General features: G+C 43.1%; 1 protein-coding gene across 1 annotated transcript in view; it reads left to right on the top strand.

Moving 5' to 3' along the window:
- Window positions 1-19,571, top strand: part of LOC110498829 (cadherin-related family member 1) — a 115,071-nt gene that overhangs the window by 55,705 nt on the left and 39,795 nt on the right. Inside the window, exon 13 of the mRNA XM_036956458.1 lies at window positions 1,707-1,910. Within this exon, the coding sequence (XP_036812353.1) occupies window positions 1,707-1,910 (204 nt within the window). The remainder of the gene's footprint in view (window positions 1-1,706; window positions 1,911-19,571) is intronic.

Genomic DNA, 19,571 nt, shown 5'->3' with positions numbered 1-19,571 from the left:
GTGCCAGATGTTTCTGTGGCAATTAAATCAAACACCTTCCTAAAGAAGACCATGTCACTCCCCGGGGGGCATATATTCATTAAATAATTAAATAATAAAATTCATCAAGGAAAACCAAACACCTCTCATCACCCCGAGATTTATATATAAGCATGGTGGTGGCAGCATCAAGCTTATAGAGACATACCACAAGAGACTTGCAGCTGTAATTGCTACAAAAGGTGGCTCTACAAGGTTTTGACTACAGGGGGGTGAATAGTTATGCACACTCAAGTTTTCAGTTTTTTCGTCTTATTTCTTGTTTTTTTCACAGTAAAAACAAAGTCTTCAAAGTGGTAGGCATGTTGTGTAAATCAAATGATACAAGCCCCCAAAAAATATATTTTAATTCCAGGGTGTAAGGCAACAAAATAGGAAAAATGCCAAGGGGGTGAATAGTTTCGCATGCCACTGTAGCAAGATAGTTTAATGCTGTGGCCATTCACCTTAACTTGGTACACAACATATGACTACAATGACTACAATCTGAACACACACAAATCTGATTTGGTCAATTGTAACTTGCTGTTTGGACAGCCTTTATTCAAAAACAAAACTGGTTTGATTATTAAGGCCTTTTGAACTTCTTGCGACTAGCAAACCCGTATCCGGGAGCGTAATCATAGCCTCAAACGCATTAGCAAAACGCAACTTTTCCTATTCATGAAAATCGCAAATGAAATGAAATAAATATATTGAAACACAAGCTTAGCCTTTTGTTAACAACACTGTCATCTCAGATTTTCAAAATATGCGTTACAGCCAACGCTAGACAAGCATTTGTGTAAGTTTTGCATGGCATAATGCTATGCTAGGCTCTGCTGGCAGCAGGCAACATTTTCACGAAAATAAGAAAAGCAACCAAATTAAATAATTGACCTTTGAAGAACTGCAGATGCTTTCACTCAGGAGACTCCCAGTTAGATAGCAAATGTTCCTTTTTTCAAAAAAGAATATTTTTGTAGGCGAAATAGCTCCCGTTTGTTCGTCAGTTTTGGCTGAGAAATCGACCGTAAAATACTTAAACTATAACGCTAAACTTTTTTCAAAATTTGCTATCGACAGAAACACGGCAAACGTTGTTTAGGATCCATCCTCAAGGTGTTTTTAACATAAATATTCGATAATATATCCGTCAAGGCAATTGTTTTCTCATAAGAAGTGATTGGAAAATGGCTTCCTCAGTATTTTACGTGAGATTTTCTCCGGGAGACACCATGTGACCACTCGCCAAATATGGTCCCTTACGGCCATTCTCCAATGGAAATGCCTAAAAAGACGTCACAATGCTGTAGACAGCTTGGGGAAAACGTAAGCTCATTCGTAGCTCATTCACAGCCATATAAGGAGTCATTGGCATGAGGCGGTTTCAAAGAATGCGGCACTTCCTGATTGGATTTTTATCTGGGTTTCGCCTGTAACATCAGTTCTGTGGCACTCACAGACAATATCTTTGCAGTTTTGGAAACGTCAGTTTTTTCTTTCCAAAGCTGTCAATTATATGCATAGTCGAGCATCTTTTCGTGACACAATATCTTGTTTAAAACGGGAACGTTTTTCATTCAAAAATTAAAATAGCGCCCCCTATGTCCAACTGGTTAAGGGTTCAAACCAGGTTCAGACTTCATGGTATGATAAGGGTCTAATAATCATCTCTCTCTGTCCAGGCCTCTGAGGTCAGCCCTGAGGGGAACCTTATGGACTATGGGTTCACCACGGTCGTTATCCGGGTGGTAGACCTAAACAACCACCCCCCCACCTTCTATGGGGAGAATGGACCGCAGAACATGTTTGAGATGACCATGTACGAACACCCTCCAGAGGGAGAAATCATCCGTGGTCTGAAGATCACGGTCAATGATTCTGATCAGGTGAGTTTTTCATAGCGTTCACTTATGGGCCGCTGATTGCCTGGCCGACACCAAGGTATTGAACATTCCTTTATTTGAAGTCTACATAAAGAAATTATAACACATCCATAAGCAGTATGAACATTTTATAAACGCTTATGTTAACCACCGCAAGTTTAAATCTAGAAACATTACTCTGACATACATCAAATAAAACTTCCAACAGTTCTATTGATCACTAGAGTTGAATTCATCAAATTAATAAACATTTATGGTTTTTAAGACAGCAGCATCATACTAGGAAGTAATTATTAGTGGCTTGCAAAAGCAGCCACACTTTATATATTGCACAACATCTTTTTTACTTTTTGTTATTATTAATGGGGCTTGCGAAGCAAGAATCCCCACTTTAAATCATCGACATACTTAATCTTCTTCTTATTATTCTGGAATGCTACTTCTTTTAACCTCTCTAGGGTAAGGGGCAGCATTCTGAATTTTGGATGAAAAGCATGCCCAAATTAAATGGCATGCTACTCGGGCCCAGAAGATATGATATACATATACTGGTAGATTTGGATAGAAAACACTCTAAATTTTCCAAAACTGTTAAAATAGTGTCTGTTAGTATAACAGAACTGATTTAGCAGGCAAAAATCCATTCAGGAAGTAGTTTTTGTTTGGTTTTGTAGTTTTCTATTCAATGCCATTACAGTATCCATTGACTTAGAACTCTATTTGCAGTTCCTATGCCTTCCACTAGATTCAGGCTTGTATTCTTATAAATGAGACCAGTCTGAATGAGTGGACCCTAACGTGACACAGAGTTTTTTCAGGCGCATGTGCATTTCCTGTTTACCTTTTATATTGACGACATTATTGTCCGTTTGAAATATTAGAGATAATTTAGGCTAAAAAAACAACCTGAGGATTGAATATAAACATCGTTTGACCTGTTTCTATGAACTTTACGGATACAATTTGGATTTTTTGTCTGATTGTTTTGACTGAGTTTGAGCCTGTGGATTACTGAAGAAAACGCGCTAACATAATCTGAGGTTTTTGGATATAGAGAGACTTCATCGAACAAAAGGGACATTTATTGAGTAAATTAATGTTTTCTGATTGCCACCATATGGAGATCATCAAAGGTAAGGGATTAATTTTATCTCTATTTCTGAGTTTTGTAACACTTCTGCTCGGCTGGTTACTGTCAACTGGGCTATGTTCTGGGCTAGGTATGTTCTGGGCTAGGTATGCTTTCGCCGAAAAGCATTTTAGAAATATGACACTGTGGTTGGTTTAACTAGAAGTTAATCTTTAAACCTATGTAAAATATGTTTTGTTTTCTGAATTTTTATAATGAGTATTTCTGTAATTGAATTTGGCGCTCTGCAACCTCACTGGATGTTGGCCAGATGAAACGCTAGCGTCTCACATACCCTAGAGAGGTTAAACCTTTTAAACCAGAAACGCCATTCAAAGGTTAAAAATGGGCTGGATTGAGTTGATTACATCTTTAATACTTTTTAAACTACACTGAAAAAATAGATAAGTACAACATGCAACAGTTACAGTCATTTTAACCTGTCTAGGACAGGTTCCGCTAGCGGAAACACTAACCAACAGCCAATGAAATTGCAGGGCGCCAAATACAAATAAACATAAATCTCATAAATCAAATATCTCAAACATACAAGTATTAGGCACCATTTAAAATAGAAAATTCTCGTTAATCCAGCCACAGTGTCCGATTTCAAAAATGCTTTACAGCTAAAGCGCCACAAACGATTATGTTATGTCACCACCAACTCACAGAAAAACCCAGCCATTTTTCCAGCCAAAGAGAGGAGTCACAAAAAGCACAAATAGAGATAAAATTAATCACTAACCTTTGATGATCTTCATCAAATGACACTCATAGGACTTCATGTTACACAATACATGTATGTTTTGTTCGGTAAAGTTCATATTTATATCCAAAAATCTTATTTTACATTGACGTGTTATGTTCAGTAGTTCCAAAACATGCAGTGATATTGCAGAGAGCCACATGAATTCACAGAAATAGTCATTATTAATGTTGATGAAAATTCAAGTGTTTTTCATAGAACTTTTTAATGCCACCGCTGTGTCAGATTTAAAAAAAACTTTACGGAAAAGGCATAATCTGGGAACGGCGCTCAGAGCCCAAAACAGCCAAAATAAATATCCGCTATGTTGCGCAGTCAACATTAGTCATAAATAGCACTATAAATATTAACTTACCTTTGATGATCTTCATCAGAATGCACTCCCAGGAATCGCAGTTCCACAATAAATGCTTGTTTTGTTCGATAATGTCCATCATTTATGTCCATTAATGTCCAAATAGCTTCTTTTGTTAGGGCGTTTGGTAAACAAATCCAAAATCACGTTCAGGTCCAGTCGGACGAAAATTTCAAAAAGTTATATTACAGGTCAAAGAAACTTGTCAAACTAAGTTTTGAATCAATCTTTAAGATGTTTTTATCATAAATGTTCAATAATGTTCCAACTGGAAAATTCTATTCTCTGTAGAAAAGCAATGGAACTAGAAATACCTCTCATGTGAAATGCGCGTGACTGAGAACGAGGCTGCTGGCAGACCCCTTAGTCAAACAGCTCCCATCCAGCCCCCCTTCACATGAGAAGCCTGGAACAACGGTTGACATCTAGTGGAAGCCTTAGGAAGTTCAACATGACCCATATCCCACTGTCTCATTCGACCCCCCTTCACATTAGTCATCAGACAAAGCTCTATTGACTGTTGACGTCTAGTGGAAGGCGTAGGAAGTAAAAACTCATCCATATTTCGCTGTAATTTCAATGAGAGCTTGGTTGAAAATCTGCCACCCCCAGAAAAATACAAACAGGAAGTGGAATTTCTCAGGTTTTTGCCTGCAAAATGAGTTCTGTTATACTAACAGACATAATTCAAACAGTTTTAGAAACTTCAGAGTGTTTTCTATCCAATACTAATAATAATATGCATATATTAGCAACTGAGACTGAGGAGCTGGCCGTTTACAATGGGCACCTTTTCATCCAAGCTACTCAATACTGCCCCTGCAGCCATAAAAAGTTAAATAAATTCATTAGGTCCTAATCTATGGATTTCACATCACTGGGTAAACAGATATGCATCTGTTGATCACAGATACTGTATCTTAAAAAAAATAAGGGCGTGGATTAGAAACCCAGTCACTATATGGTGTGAACTGCATTTGTCTCATGCAGAGCAAGACATCTCCTTTCATAAACACACTTTTGATTGTGACCTGTGGAATGTTGTTTCACTCCTCTTCAATGTCGATCCAGAGCATCCCAAACGTGCTCAATGGGTGACATCTCTGGTAAGTATGCAGGCCATGGAACAACTGAGACATTTTCAGCTTCCAAGAATGGTGTACAGATCCTTGCGACGTGGGGCCGTGCATTACCATGCTGAAACATGAGGTGATGGCGGTGGATGAATGGCACGGCAATGGGCCTCAGGATCTCGTCACGGTATCTCGATAAAATGCAATTGTGTCATTGTCCGTAGCTTATACCTGCCCATACCATAACTGTCTGCCATCTGCCCGGTACAGTTGAAAAAGGGATTAATCTGTGCCAGTGGCCATCGAAGGTGAGCACTTGCTCACTGAAGTCGATTACGACTCTGAACTGCAGTCAGGTCAAGACACTGTTGAGGACGACGACCACGTAGGTGAGGTTCCCTGAGATGGTTTCTGACAGTTTGTGCAAAAATTAATCAGTTGTGCAAACCCCCAGTTTCATCAGCTGTCTGTTTGGCTGTTCTCAGACAATCCAGCAGGTGAAGAAGCTGGATGTTGAGGTCCTGAGCTGGTTACACACGGTTTTGAGGCCGGTTGGACGTACTGCAAAATTATCTTAACGACGTTGGAGGCGGCTTATGTTAGAGTAATGAACATTCAAATTATCTGGCAAAAGCTCTGGCCACAATTACTGAACACAACCACACAACTACAGACCATGAGTACTGATCACAGCTACTGACCACACAACTACTAAACAACACAACTAAATAACACAACCACCAACCTCTGACCACAACCACAAAATTACTGACCACAATTACTGACCGCTACAGACCACAATACGACCACAGCTACCAACCACAACCACACGGCTACTGACAACAACCACGGAACTACTGACCACAACTACTGACCACAACCATGAAACTGACCACAACTACAGAACCACACAACTACAAACCAAAACTACTGACCACAACTACTGACCACAACCACAGAATTACTGACCACAAAACTACTGAACCACACAATTAATAACCAAAACAACTGTTGACCACAACTAATGGCCACAACGACTGCTCTGGTCTGCACTAGCTCTGGTCCAGCTCTGGTCTTGGGCGTAGCTAGCTAGCTCTGATTAGCACTAGCTTTGGTTGCGTGTTGGTGGCAGGGAAGTCAGGCGCAGGAGAACGAACTTGGTATAAACGGAGTCGTTTAATAAGTGCTGACCAAACTCCAAAAAACGAAATATATACAATAACAAAGTGGGTACAAAAACCCGTCCCACACCAACACATACTAGCACAATCACATACAATAAAACAATATCCGACATGGACATGAGGGGAAACAGAGGATTAAATACACAAATACACATGTTATTGATGAGATTGGAACCGGGTGTGAAGCAAGACAAGACAAAACCAATGGAAAATAAAAAATGGATCAGTGCTGACTACACTGAGAGGGACCAACTTCGACGGAAAATTGGTCAAAAAATGTGATCTGATCTTCCTTTAGTTTACAACAATAGACAAAACACGGTGTGCTTAAACTACAAATAACCCACAAATAATTGTATTTTTGTTGTCTATATTGAATACATAATTTAAACATTCACAATGTAGGTTGGAAAAAGTATGTGAACCCCTAGACTAACGACTTCTCCAAAAGCTAATTGGAGTCAGGGGTCAGCTAACCTGAAGTCCAATCAATGAGACGAGATTGTAGATGTTGGTTAGAGCTGCACTGCAATATAATAAACACTCACAAAATGTGAGTTTGCTATTCACATGAAGAATTGCCTGATGTGAACCATGCCTTGAACAAAAGAGATCCTAAATAAAGCATAAATCTTGATAAAAGCCTTGATGTTCATCAGTAAGACAAATTGTTTATAAATGGAGAAAGTTCACCACTGTTGCTACTCTCCCACAGCGCAGAATGCACCAGTGAGGTTAGGCAGAATCCTAGTGTCAGCTAAAGACTTACAAAAATCTCTTGAACATTCTAACATCTCTGTTGATGAGTCTACGATACGTAAAATACTAAAACAAGAATGGTGTTCATTGGAGGACACCATGGAAGAAGCGACTGCTGTCCAAAAAACCATTGCTGCACGTCTGAAGTTCACAAAAGAGCACCTGGATGTTCCACAGCGCTACTGGTAAAATATTCTGTGGACAAATTAAACTTAAGTTGAGTTGTTTGGAAGGAAAACACAACAAACACTGTGTGTGGCGAAAAAAAGGCACAGCACAGCACACCAACATCAAAACCTCATCCCAACTGTAAAATATGGTGGAGAGAGCATCATGGTTTGGGGCTGCTTTGCTGCCTCAGGGCCTGGACAGCTTGCTATCATCGAAGGAAAAATGAATTCTTACGTTGATCAAGACATTTTGCAAGAGAATGTAAGGCTGTCTGCCAATTGAAGCTCAACAAAAGTTGGGTGATGCAACAGGACAGTGACCCAAAACACAGAAGTAAATCAACAACAAAATGGCTTCAACAGAAAAAAATATGCCTTCTGGAGTGGCCCAGTCAGAGTCCTGACCTTAATCCGATTGAGATGCTGTGGCTTGACCTCAGGAGCAGTTCACACCAGACATCCCAAGAATATTGCTGAACTGAAACAGGTTTGTAAAAAGGAAAGGTCCAAAATTCTTCCTGGCCGTTGTGCAGGTCTGATACGCAACTTCAGAACATGTTTGGTTGAGGTTATTGCTGCCAAAGGGGGTCAACCAGTTATTAAATCCAAGGGTTCACATTCTTTTCCCATCCTGCACTATGAATGTTTACACGGTGTGTTCAATAAAGACATGAAAACCTATAATTGTTTGTGTGTTATTAGTTTAAGCAGACTGTTTGTCTATTGTTGTGACTTAGATGAAGATCAGATCAAATTTTATGACCAATTCATGCAGAAATCCAGGTAATTCCAAAGAAGAGGGGCGGGGGGTATGCCTTATGATTAACGAGATGTGGTGTGATCATAACAACATACAGGAACTCAAGTCCTTCTGTTCACCTGACTTAGAATTCCTCACAATCAAATGTCGACCGCATTATCTTCCAAGGGAATTCTCTTCGATTATAATCACAGCTGTATATATTCCCCCCCAAGCAGACACATCGATGGCCCTGAACAAACTTCATTTGACTCTATGTAAACTGGAAACGACATATCCTGAGGCTGCATTCATTGTAGCTGGGGATTTTAACAAGGCTAATCTGAAAAAGAGACTCCCTAAATTCTATCAGCATATCGATTGCACAACCAGGGCTGGTAAAACCTTGGATCATTGTTATTCTAACTTCCACGACGCATATAAGGCCCTTCCCCGCCCTCCTTTCGGAAAAGCTGACCACGACTCCATTTAGTTGCTTCCAGCCTATAGACAGAGACTAAAACAAGAAGCTCCCGCACTCAGGTCTGTTCAACGCTGGTCCGACCAATCTGATTCCACGCTTCAAGACTGCTTCAATCGTGTGGATTAGGATATGTTCCGCATTGACGAATACGCTGATTCGGTGAGCGAGTTCATTATGAAGTGCATTCACGATGCTAACCCACAGCAACGATTAAAACATTCCCAAAACAGAAACCGTGGATTGATGGCAGCATTCACGCGAAACTGAAAGCGCGAACCACTGCTTTTAACCAGGGCAAGGTGACCGGAAACATGACCGAATACAAACAGTGTAGCTATTCCCTCCGCAAGGCAATCAAACAAGCGAAGCGTCAGTATAGAGACAAAGTAGAGTCGCAATTCAACGGCTCAGACACGAGGTATGTGGCAGGGTCTACAGTCAATCACGGATTACAAAAAGAAAACCAGCCCCGTCGAGGACCAGGATGTCTTGCTCCCAGACAGGCTAAATAACTTTTGTTTTTGCTCGCTTTGAGGACATGGCCCGCTACCAAAACCTGCGGACTCTCCTTCACTGCAGCCGACGTGAGTAAAACATTTAAACGTGTTAACCCTCACAAGGCTGCAGGCCCCGACGGCATCCCCAGCCGTGTCCTCAGAGCTTGCGCAGACCAGCTGGCTGGTGTGTTTACGGACATATTCAATCAAACCTTATCCCAGTCTGCTGTTCCCACATGCTTCAAGAAGGACACCATTGTTCCTGTTCCCAAGAAATCTAAGGTAACTGAGCTAAATGACTACCGCCCCGTAGCGCTCACTTACGTCATCATGAAGTGCTTTGAGAGACTAGTCAAGGACCATATCACCCTACCTGACACCCTAGACCCACTCCAATTTGCTTACCGCCCCAATAGGTCCACAGACGACGCAATCGCAACCACACTGCACACTGCCCTAACCCATCTGGACAAGAGGAATACCTATGTGAGAATGCTTTTCATCAACTACAGCTCAGCATTTAACACCATAGTACCCTCCAAACTTGTCATTAGGCTCAAGACCCTGGGTCTCGACCCCGCCCTGTGAGGGTACTGGGTACTGGACTTCCTGACGGGCCGTCCCCAGTTGGTGATTGTAGGTAACAACATCTCCACCCCGCTGATCCTCAACACTGGGGCCCCACAAGGGTGTGTTCTGATCCCTCTTCTGTACTCCCTGTTCACCCACGACTGCGTGGTCATGCTCGCCTCCAACTCAATCATCAAGCTTGCGGACGACACCACAGTGGTAGGCTTGATTACCAACAACAACGAGATGGCCTACGGGGAGGAGGTGAGGGCCCTCGGAGTGTGGTGTCAGGAAAATAACCTCACACTCAACGTCAACAAAACAAAGGAGATGATTGTGGGTAGTAAGTTTTAAGTTCCTCAGCGTACACATTGGGAACAAACTGAATTGCTCCACCCACACAGACAGCGTTGTGTAGAAGCGTTGTGTAGAAGGCGCAGCAGCGCCTCTTCAACCTCATGCGGCTGAAGAAATTCGGCTTCTCACCAAAAGCACTCACAAACTTCTATAGATGCACAATCGAGAGCATCCAGTCGGACTGTATCACCGCCTGGTATGGCAACTGCTTCACCCACAACCGTAAGGCTCTCCAGAGCAAACTACCTGCCCTCCAGGACACCTACACCACCCGATGTCACAGGAAGGTAATAAAGATCATCAAGGACAACAACCACCCGAGCCACTGCCTGTTCACCCCGCTATCATCCAGAAGGCGAGGTCAGTACAGGTACAGGGACCGAGAGACTGAAAAACAGCTTCTATCTCAAGGCCTTAAACAGCCACCACTAACATTGAGTGACTGCTGCCAACATACTGACTCAACTCCAGACACTTTAATAATGGAAATTGATGGAAATTGATGGAAAAATGTATCACTAGCGACTTTAAACAATGCCACTTAATGTAATGTTTACATACCCTACATTACTCATCTCATATGTATATGTATATACTGTACTATGCATCTTTATGTAATACATGTATCACTAGCCACTTAAACTGTGCCACTTTGTTTACGTACCCTACATTGCTCATCTCATATGTACATACTGTACTCGATACCATCTACTGCATCTTTCCTATGCCGTTCTGTACCATCACTCATTCATATAACTTTATGTACATATTGTCACGCCCTGACCATAGTTTGCTTTGTATGTTTCTATGTTTTGTATGGTCAGGGTGTGATCTGAGTGGGCTTCACGGTTGTCATTTTGTTGTTTTGTAGTGTTCAGTTTTTTCAATTCAAATGACGAACACTTACCACGCTGCGTATTGGTCCTCTGATTCTTCTCGCTTCTCCTCATCAGATGAGGAGGACAAAGACAGCCGTGACAGAATCACCCACCCAAAATGGACCAAGCAGTGTGGTAACGGGCAGCAGAAGCAGCAGCGGCCAGCATCACAAGACTCCGGGACATGGGAGGAGATTTTGAACTGAGATTTTTTTGGGGGGGAGGGGGCACACGGGGAGTGTGGCTAAGCCAGGTAGCAGACCTGAGCTCACTCCTCGTGCTTATTATAAGCAGAGCGTTACTGGTCAGGCACCGTGTTATGCGGTTAAGCGCACGGTGTCGCCAGTACGTGCCCATAGCCCGGTGCGCTACAGAGCAGTCCCCTGAAAGTGTCATGCGAGTGTGGGCATCCAGTCAGGGCGTATGGTGCCTGCTCAGCATGTCTGGTCGCTGGTACGCTGATTCGGTCCAGGATATCCTGCGCCGGCTCTGCGTGCTGCGTCTCCGGGGCACTGGGAGGGTACAGTGCGTCCTATGCCTGCGCTCCGCTCGTGCCGGGCAAATGTGGGAGTGAAGCCTAAGGGAGAGGTGCGCGTAGTAGGCACTAGATCTTCAGTGCTTACCCATAGCCTGGTTCAACCTGCCTGCACTCTGGAGTGTCCAGGCTAGAGTAGTTATCCAGCCTGGGGGAGTGGTGCCAAGGCTGTGCACCAGAGCTCCAGTGCTCCCCCACAGCCTGTCCATCAGGTGCCTCTTCCTAACACCAAGCCTCCTGGAGGTCTCCCCAGCCTGGTGGGTCCTGTGGCAGCCCCACGCACCAGGCTGTCTCTCTGTCTCCTCCCTACAGGTGCTTCGGGCTGTCCTGAGCTGCTAGAGACTCCCGTCTGTCCTGAGCTGCTAGAGTCTCCCATCTGTCATGAGCCGCTAGACTCTCCCGTCTGTCCTGAGCCGCCAGAGTCTCCCGTCTGTCCTGAGCCGCCTGAGCCGCCAGTCTGTCCTGAGCCGCCAGAGCCGCCAGTCTGTCCTGAGCCGCCAGAGCCGCCAGTCTGTCCTGAGCCGCCAGAGCCGCCAGTCTGTCCTGAGCCGCCAGAGCCGCCAGTCTGTCCTGAGCCGCCAGTCTGTCCTGAGCCGCCAGAGCCGTCAGTCAGCCAGGACCTGCAAGAGCCGTCAGTCAGCCAGGACCGTCAGTCAACCAGGACCTGCCAGAGCCGTCAGTCAGCCAGGAGCTGCCTGACCACAACCACACAACTACTGACTACAACCACTGCCCACAAGTACTGACCAAAAACGATTGACCACAGCAGCACAACTAATGGCTATAACTACTGACCACTACTGACCATAACTAATGACCACAACCAACCACTGACAGAAATCACTGGCCAAAAACGATTGATCACACTAGCACGACTCATGGATATAACTACTGACCACACCTACTTACTAAAAATACTGACATATACTGACCAAAACTAATGACCACAACTACTGACTACCAATGACCACACAACTAATGACCACAACTACTGACCATGACCACACAACTATTGACCACATTTACTGATCAGAACCACACACCTACTGACCACAACCACACAATGACTGACTACACAATTACTGACCAAAACTACTTACTTACTTACTTATTTACTGACTTTATTGTCCCCATGGGGAAATGTTGTTGCAGTGTCATGTACACATTTAAAGTGCCGTTTAAATACAAAACAAAATTGACAATACAACTTTCATAACAGTTACAATAGTAAGAAATAATAAAAGTAAAACATAAAATAAAAAAGAAGAAAAGACTAGCCTGCTGGCCTTACGGGGTCAATGGGAACATTCGCCCGAGCTATTTAGGAGGGATATCACACCTGGCACAAATGATTGTCTCGTTCTATTTTTCCTGCTGAGGAGTGCCCTATACCTGCGCCCAGATGGGAGTAATTCAAAGTCCAGGTACAGGGGGTGACTTGGGTCTAAAATGATTTTGTGAGCCTTACGGAGGGCCCTGACCTTAAAGATCTCATCCAGGCCTGTCTGTTTGACTCCAAGTACCTTGCTTGCTGTGGTAATAATCCTTCTCAGCATGTTTCTCTGGCTGACAGTGGCATTGCCAAACCAACAAACAATACAAAAAGTTAAAATACTCTCAAAAAATAATTTGTAAAACAGAGTCAGTATAGTACAGTCTATATTAGTAGAACCCAACTTTTTTTGGAAAGTACAGTCTCTGTTGGCTCTTTTTGTAGATCAGGTCTGTACATTTACTCCACTGAAGCTTATTGTCCAAAAGGACACCCAGATATTTATATTCCTCTACAATTTCTATATTCTATATTGTACGCTTCCTGAAGTCTATGCACATCTCTTTGGTCTTTTTGGTATTGAGGACCAAGTGTGATTCCTCACACCACTCTACAAAGTCTTCTAGGACCGGGCCATGATGTTCCTCATCATCATGCAACAGGCTGATCAAGGCAGTGTCATCAGCGAACTTAACGAGGTGTCTGTCAGTATGGGAACTAGTACAACTATTAGTGTACAAGATGTACAGAAGTGGGGACAAAACACATCCCTGAGGAGAGCTTGTGTTGGTTATGCGTATATCCGACACATGGGGACCTATTTTGACTCGCTGTGATCGTTGGCTCAGGAAGTCCAACAGCCGCAAAACCAGCCCCCCATCTAAGGAGAAGTCCCGAATAAGTCTCTGTGCCAGAATGTAAGGCTGGATTGTGTTGAAGGCAGAAGAAAAGTCAACAAACAGAACCCTGATATGGGATTTGGCCCCCTCTAGATGTCTATAGACCATGTTAAGGAGGGTAAGAATGGCATCATCAACTCCTCTGCTAGGCTGATAGGCAAACTGAAATGGGTCAAGGAGCTTCTGGGTGACACTGAGAATATGACTTTTCACAATTTTCTCAAGGCATTTCATTACTAAGGATGTCAAGGCGACAGGGTGGTAGTCATTCAGCACAGTGGGATTAGATGCTTTAGGAATTGGTATAATTATTAAGTTTTTCCACAATACTGGCACGTGTTGCTGGTCGAGTGAGGATTGGAAAATGTCTGTAAAAACACCAGCCAGTTGTTCAGCACAGTGCTTTAACACATATCCACGTATTTAGTCTGGGCTTTTGTATGTGTTACATCCCCTGAACAACTTTAGAACATCAGACTGTTGGACAACAACTCTCTCAAACATATGTAATGATGCTTCCATTTGTTTTACCTAAGTTGTCTGATTCAAATCTTGAGAAGAAAACATTCAGGTCATTAGCCATGTTCTGGCCCTCATATCCCCCAAGGTCAGCACTGGTTTTTCCCCTGCCTATATGGGGGGCACTAGCCATGGATTTAATCCCTTGCCAGGCCACCCTTGCATTTCCTGAGGAGAGGGTCCTCTCCACCCTTTGCTTGTATGCCTACTTGTCCACCAGTATCTGTCTTTTGATCTCTCTTAAAGCCTGTCTATCACCCCCAGCATAAACCGCCTTCTTCCTATCAAGTAGTGATTTTAGATGTTTTGATACCCAAGGCTTGTTGTTTGGGAAGATTGTACAGGTCTTAGTAGGCACAACTGACTCAACACAGAAGTTTACATAGTCTGAAATAATATATGTGAGTTCATCCAGGTCAGAGCTGCTGTCCTCAAATACCTCCCACATTGTACAGTCAAAACACCCCTGGATAGAAAAAAGAACATAGACTACCCACCCAACTCACACCCTGACCATACTAAAACAAAACATAACAAAGAAACTAAGGTCAGAATGTGACAACATCAATACTTTGAATGATGATAGCTTGCTGATAGCTTTGCACACTCTTGGCATTATCTCAACCAGCTTCACCTGGAATGGTTTTCCAACAATCTTGAAGGAGTTCCCACATATGCTGCGCACTTGTTGGTTGCTTTTCCTTCACTCTGCTGCCCAACTCATCTCAAACCATCACAAATGGGTTGAGGTTGGGTGATTTTGGAGGCCAGGTCATCTGATGCAGCACTCCACCACTCTCCTTCTTGGTCAAATAGCCCTTACACAGCCTGGAGGTGTGTTAGGTCATTGCCCTGTTGAAAAATAAATGATAGTCCAACTAAACACTAGATGGGGTGGTGTATCGCTGCGGAATGCTGTGGTAGCCATCCTGGTGAAGTGTGCCTTGAATACTAAATAATACACAGTGTCACCAACAAAGCAACATCACACCTCCTCCTCCATGCTTCTTGGTAGTAACCGCACACGAGGAGATCATCCGATCACCTACTCTGCGTCTCACAAAGACACGGCAGATGGAACCAAAAATCTCAATTTTGGACACATCAGACCAAAGGACAGATTTCCACCGGTCTAATGTCCATTGCTCATGTTTCTTGGCCCAGGCAAGTCTCTTCTTCTTATTTGTGTCCATTAGAAGTGGTTTCTTTGCAGCATTCCGACCATGAAGGCCTGATTCACGCAGTCTCATCTGAACAGTTGATGTTGAGATGTGTCTGTTCCTTGAACTCTGTGAAGCATGTATTTGGGCTGCAATTTCTGAGGCTGGTAACTGTAAAGAACTTATCCTCTGCAGCAGAGGTAACTGCTTTGTCTTCCTTTCCTGTGGCAGTGCTCATGAGAGCCAGTTTCATCACACTGCTTGATGGTTTTTGCGACTGCAATTGAATACACTTTTAAAGTTCTTAACATTTTCTGCATTGACTGATTTTCATGTCCCACATCTTTGGGGTATGTGGGACGCTAGCGTCCCATCTGGCCAACATCCGGTGAAATTGCAGAGAGCGAAATTCAAAATACAACATTCGTAATATTAAACATACAAGTGTTATACATCAGTCAAAAGCTGAACTTCTTGTTGATACAGCCACTTTGTCAGATTTAAAAAAGGCTTTACGGCGAAAGCATACCATGCGATTATCTGAGGACAGCGCCCCGCATTCAAAAGCATTAAAAACATTTTCCAAGCAAGCAGAGAAAGCACACGAAAGTCAGAAATAGCGATAAAATAAATCACTTAACTTTGAAGATCTTCCTCTGTTTGCAATCCCAAGGGTCCCAGCTACATTACAAATGGTTGTTTTGTTCGATAAAGCCCTTCTTTATATCCCAAAAAAGTCAGTTTAGCTGGCGCGCTTGACTCAGTAATCCACCAGTTTCCCTCGTTCAAAATGCATACAAATGAATCACAAAGGTTACCAATAAACTTCGTCCAAACAAGTCAAACAAAGTTTCTAATCAATCCTCAGGTACCCTAATATGGAAATAAACATTTAAGATGGAGAATAGTATGTTCATTACCGGCGATAAATAACAAAGTGCGCACCCTCATCTACGCGCGCCACAACACTACAGCCAAAATCGGAGCTACTTAGAAAAACTACAAATTCTAGCTAATTTTTCAAAAACAAGCCTGAAACTCTTTCTAAAGACTGTTGACATCTATTGGAAGGCATAGGAACTGCAATCTGGGAGGTATTCCATTGATTTCCCCATAGACAGGCATTGTAAATGGTGAAACCTCCAAAAATTATTTTTCCAGATAGATTTTCCTCTGGTTTTCGCCTGCTATAGCAGTTCTGTTATACTCACAGACATTATTTTAACAATTTTGGAAACGTTAGAGTGTTTTCTATCCAATTCTACCAATTATATCATAGCTTCTAGGCCTGTCAGTTTACTTTGGGAACCTCATTCATCCAAACTTCTGAATACTGCCCCCTACCCCGAAGAAGTTAAAGTAATGAGGGACTGTTGTTTCTCTTTGTTTATTTGATCTGTTCTTGCCATAATATGGACTTGGTCTTTTACCAAATAGGGTTATCTTCTGTATACCTCCCCTACCTTGTCACAACACAACTGATTGGCTCAAGCCCCGGCCTGTTAGCTATCTGAATTGTCATGTCTTCAGCCCGCTGAGCTATTCACTCGACCCTTATTATCACTCGGATACGCATGCCTTTCCCGAATGTCAATATTCCTTGTCGATTGCTGTTTTGGTTAGTGATTATTGGCTTATTTCACTGTAGAGCCTCTAGCCCTAATCAATAAGCCTTAGCTAACCCTTTAGTTCCACCTCCCACACATGCGGTGACCTCCTAGAACACCTTCTGCTCCCAGCTGTGCCCTGGACACCATATGTGAATTGATTGCCCCATCTGTCTTCAGAGCTCGTGCTGTTAGGTGACCTAAATAGGCACATGATTAACACCTCGGCCATCCTTCAATCTAAGCTTGATGCCCTCAATCTCACACAAATGATCAATGAACCTACCAGGTACAACCCTAAATCCGTAAACACAGGCACCCTCATAGATGCCATCCTAACCAACCTGCCCTCCAAATGCACCTCTGCTATCTTCGACCAGGATCTCAGGGATCACAGCCTCATTGCCTGCATCCGAAATGATTCTGCGGTCAAACGACCACCCCTCATCACTGTCAAACGCTCCCTAAAACACTTCAGCGAGCAGGCCTTTCTAATCGACCTGGCCCGGGTATCCTGGAAGGATATTGACCTCATTCCTTCAGTAGAGGAGCCTGGTTATTCTTTAAAAGTGATTTCCTCACCATCTTAAATAAGCATGCCCCATTCAAAAAAAGTAGAACCAGGAACAAATATAGCCCTTGGTTCACTCCAGACCTGACTGCCCTTGACCAGCACAAAAACATCCTGTGGCATAGTGCATTAGCATCGAACAGGCCCCGCTATATTCAGCATTTCAGGGAAGTTAGGAATATACACAGGCAGTTAGGAAAGCAAAGGCTAGCTTTTTCAAACAGACATTTGCATCCTGTAGCACAAACTCCAAAAAGTTCTGGGACACTAAAGTCCATGGAGAATAAGAGCACCTCCTCCCAGCTGCCCACTGCACTGAGGCTAGGAAACACTGTCACCACCGATAAATCCACGATAATTGAGAATTTCAAGAAGCATTTTTCTACGGCTGGCAATGCTTTCCACCTGGTTACCCCAACAATTGACTACTATGACTACTAACCACAATATGACCACAACTACCGACCTCAACTACTGAACACAACTACTCACACCAAAACTATCATTCACAACTACTGACCACAACCACACATCCACTGACCACAACCACACAACGACTGACCACAACCATACAAATATTGACCACTTACCTACTCACCAGCACCCAAACTGACCACTACTGACCACAAGTACTGACCATAACGTATGACCTCAACAACTGACCACAAAAACACAGCTATTGACCATAACTACTGAGCACTACAACTGCTGACTACCTTTGACCAAACAACTACTGACCACAACCACTGATCACAACCACAGAACTACTTACCACAATAACAATAACAATAACCACAATAACAAAAACAATAACCACAATAACAACTACTGACAACAACCGCATACCACAAAGCAAATCTACGGACCAGAACTACTGACCACCAAAACTACTGACGACAACCACTGATCTTAACTTCTGACCACAACTACTGACCACAACCACACATATAGTAAACACAACCACATAAATACGGACCACAACCACTGACCATAACCAGATAACTACACCTACTAACCACACAACTACTGACCACAACCAAAACCACTGACCACAAACACACGACTATTGACCAAAATTACTGTAAAAACCACATAACTACTGACCACAACAACACAACTACTGACCACAATTACTGACTACAACCACACAACTGCTAAACCAAATACAAATAACTACTGGCCACATAACACCAGACCATAACTACCAACTACAATTACTGACCACAGCCACACAACTACTGAACACAATTACTCACCACATAACTACAGACCATAACTACTGACCCAAACTACTGACCACAACCACACAACTACTGAGCACCCCTTCTGACGACACAATGGCTGACCACAACCACAACCACTGACCACAAACACAACTATTGACCACAACCACAACCAGCTGGCCACAAACACACAACTACTGACCACATAAATACTGATCACAACCACACAACTACTGAACACAATAACTGTACACAACAACTGACCACTTCCACATGACTATGGACTGTAACCACAAACACACAACTACTGAAAACACAACTACTGACTACAACAACACATCCACTAACAATAACTACTGACCACAACTACAACTACTGAACAAGACCACACAACTACACAAACTGAGCTACACAACTACTGACCACATCCACAGCCAGCTGGCCACATCCACATAACTACTGAACACATCCACACAACTACTGACCATAATCACAACCACTGAACACAAACACACAGCTACTGACAACACACCTACTGACCACAATGACAAAACTACTGACCACAACTACTGACCACAACTACTGAACAAAACCACACAACTACTGACCACAAGTACACCACTTCTAACCACACTTACTGAACGACACAACTACTGACCACAACCCCAATAACTGACCAAATCACACAACTACTGAACACAATCACTGACCACAACTACTGAACACAACTATTGACTAAAACTCTTAACCACACCTTCTGACCACAACCGCACAACTTCTGACCACAAACAGACATCTGACGACACAGCTACTGACTACACAACTGACACAACTGACCACAACTGCTGCTCAACTGCTGCTCCTCAAACAGTGGTTGATGCGTGGAGTGCAGTATATGTTCAAGTGTATACGGAAG

The sequence above is a fragment of the Oncorhynchus mykiss genome, chromosome 20 (assembly GCF_013265735.2).
Source record: "Oncorhynchus mykiss isolate Arlee chromosome 20, USDA_OmykA_1.1, whole genome shotgun sequence".
Lineage (NCBI taxonomy): Eukaryota > Metazoa > Chordata > Actinopteri > Salmoniformes > Salmonidae > Oncorhynchus > Oncorhynchus mykiss.
The sequence above is the reverse complement of the archived record's forward strand: the minus strand, read 5'-3'. Positions and strand labels throughout refer to the sequence as shown.